The sequence below is a fragment of the Sinocyclocheilus rhinocerous genome, unplaced genomic scaffold, assembly GCF_001515625.1.
Source record: "Sinocyclocheilus rhinocerous isolate Xijiao unplaced genomic scaffold, SAMN03320098_v1.1 scaffold621, whole genome shotgun sequence".
In the NCBI taxonomy this organism is placed as follows: domain Eukaryota; kingdom Metazoa; phylum Chordata; class Actinopteri; order Cypriniformes; family Cyprinidae; genus Sinocyclocheilus; species Sinocyclocheilus rhinocerous.
In genome coordinates, this window is record NW_015639806.1 from 86,657 (window position 1) to 89,459 (window position 2,803).

The 2,803-nt window shown below is 38.8% G+C and overlaps 1 protein-coding gene across 1 annotated transcript in view; it reads right to left on the reverse strand.

The window, feature by feature from the left end:
• The window catches only part of LOC107752159 (ATP-binding cassette sub-family A member 1), a 37,341-nt gene that overhangs the window by 25,632 nt on the left and 8,906 nt on the right, over positions 1-2,803 (reverse strand). The window contains 3 exon segments of the mRNA XM_074560216.1: positions 631-868; positions 1,237-1,329; positions 2,210-2,404. Coding sequence (XP_074416317.1) covers positions 631-868; positions 1,237-1,329; positions 2,210-2,404 — 526 coding nt within the window.

Genomic DNA, 2,803 nt, shown 5'->3' on the forward strand with positions numbered 1-2,803 from the left:
TAATATCAAATCGCACATCGTTAAAACAACAATTACGATATTATCGCAGACCATACATATCGCACACCCCTATGTTTAGATTTTTATAATGCATTGTCTTCTTATCGATCCACCAGTTCACATTTAAAGCTCGTGTTTGCAGGGTAAAAACATGGGTCGATTTTCTCATTGGTCTAAACTCAAAACAAACAAAACAACAGTTTTATTGAAAATGCTCATTCATTCTCTGCAGGTGGAGCATTTGGTAGAAATATAACTGTTTCCCCGATAACGGCAGAACACAAAGCAGGGCAGCACCGGACTTTGAACATGCAGCGCTCGTGTTTATTCAATGAAGTCATAACGTTAGGTAAAACTACAGTATTGTATCTTATTGAAAATACAGAGGTTTTCATGCAATGCATGTGCTTTATTTCAGTGCATGGTTTGTGCTCATTTAACGCAATCCAGTGAAAGACGGTAAACAGTTCAGCACGTGTCTGAGCCCAATTCTCCATTAATTTGTGCATGTAACACAGTTATAACACAATGTTTATATACTTTAAAATATAGAATGTTACTTTACTGAATTGCAATTCATTTGATTTTTAGCATCGTTATACCCCTATAAATGAGTCAAACACATCTTACTGGTGCTGTTGTCCTTTTCAAGGTCTGTCTCCTCTGATGCATTTCTGCCCAGGAAAGATTTGATGTCTTGATCTTCATACCAGTTGAATGAAGGGATTCTCTCTCCCCCTGCCTCTGGATGGCCACACATGATTCTGGAGAAGGCACGGAAGCTCTCGCGTGGCAGTGCTGAGCGGTTTTCAGGTGTCAGTAGCCTCATCTCTGAGTTCAGCTCTGAGAAACTGGACAGAGAAGAGATCTGAAGGAGAAGAAAGAAACATATTCACTGCTGTGATGTGAAAATGAACCTCTAACATATTTGCATCAAGTGTATTAAAATGTATTATTTATGTATCATGTACACTATGCAGTTTCATAGAAAACGGAACAAGCAAGTAATTATACAGTAATTGTACAACTACATTACAGTAATTGTGAAACCTGGCATTAATAGATCTCAAAACTACTTACATCATCCATAACTGATGCTAGTTCCTGAGATACAGAGGAAACAGCCCGACTGATGAGCCGGAGATCAGCCGCATTTGCCTGCAAGTAATTATACAGTAATTGTACAACTACATTACAGTAATAAACCTGGCATTAATAGATCTCAAAACTACTTACATCATCCATAACTGATGCTAGTTCCTGAGATACAGAGGAAACAGCCCGACTGATGAGCCGGAGATCAGCCGCATTTGCCTGCAGTCTGTCTCTCTAAAAGAAATTAACATGGATAACACAATTCAAGTATGAAATTTGAGATGAACTTTTAACATATATACAATTTCAATCTTTCTCTTTCAGGAAAATGGCCCAAAAATACTGACGATTCATACTGCCAGATTTTGTCCAATCAAATTCTCTCTAAAATGAGAATGTCCCTTCTCCTAAATACCATCTACTTCTGACTAGCATTACTCATGAAACTTCAAAACCTTTAAATAATTGGTTCGTAATGTCTAGAAAACTCAACAAGCCATGTGATTTCAGCAAACAAGGTCTTGTTACATGATACAGTTTCGAACATATCTAGTTCAGTAATGAACTTTAGATGCCGCAGGCTGAAAGGTTCTTTACATTCAGTCTGTTAGCAATCACATAATTTACTACACGCCACAGCCTGATTGGTCTTTGCTGATTCTGTAGCCCATGAGATTGTTTGCTCAACATTTAAATAGTCTGGTTCAGTGTTTGCCGTAAGCGTGTCCTACAGCATGCAACAAACCCCCTAGCTCCTCCAGCACCACCTGTCTAGATCTGCTGTGGGATTTATGTGTGTCTGTTCATGCAGCAGCAACATATCTTACATACACAAAGGTGTGTTTGTGTATCTATTAGCAAATCCATATTTGTTTTGCAGCAGCAGCGTAGCAGATCTAGACCACCATTACACATTACACATTTTTGTGCTGTGCTCTCATTGCATTTACAGCATCTTGACCAGCAGATTCCACCAGCCTGTGGTGTTTAGAGCACTTCGAAAAAGTGAATAATTTTGCAAAGCAATCGGTTTAATTGATTTGTTTGGAAAAGCTTTGTTTCTCCCATGACTATGCAGAAAAAATACAGAAAGTTGGAGCATAAATTCACTAACCGTGAGGATCTTGCTGAAGTCCAGCTGTGAGAGGAAGATCTGCTCTGCCTTCTGCATAATATTTGAAGGCACAGCACACAGCACCCTCTGCAGTTCAGGGAAAGAATCTCTATCCTCAACAGTGAGGTATCGACCCAAGAGAGAAGCATTACAGATGATGTCAGACAGATGCATTCCTCCACGTGCTAGTGCAACCTTGAGAACAAAAGAGGCACAATTTCATGCTGAAACAAGTAGTGACAGATCTTTTGTGACATACATGACGAGTGTAAAAGATTATCAAAAATGTAGGGCAGGGACTTAGTTCTGTCCATCCTTTGTTGATTGCAGGGGTTAAAGCAAAAAAAAAATCTTTTGACTGAAAAATTTTCCTCAGCCAAACCCCATTCCACAGCCATACCCGTAACACACCCAGTTTAAGAGCAGTGTTTTTCTTCGTGTAATTAGAAGCGCTTGTCCTCCTAATTAAAAAAAAATTAGGAGCACCTTCTAATCAATAAAAAAAAAAAAATCTGATCAAGAATTAGCCTTCCTAATATGAGCTGACATATGACTCAAAGTGATTTCAGGGGCATTTTCTTTTTACCTTTGTAA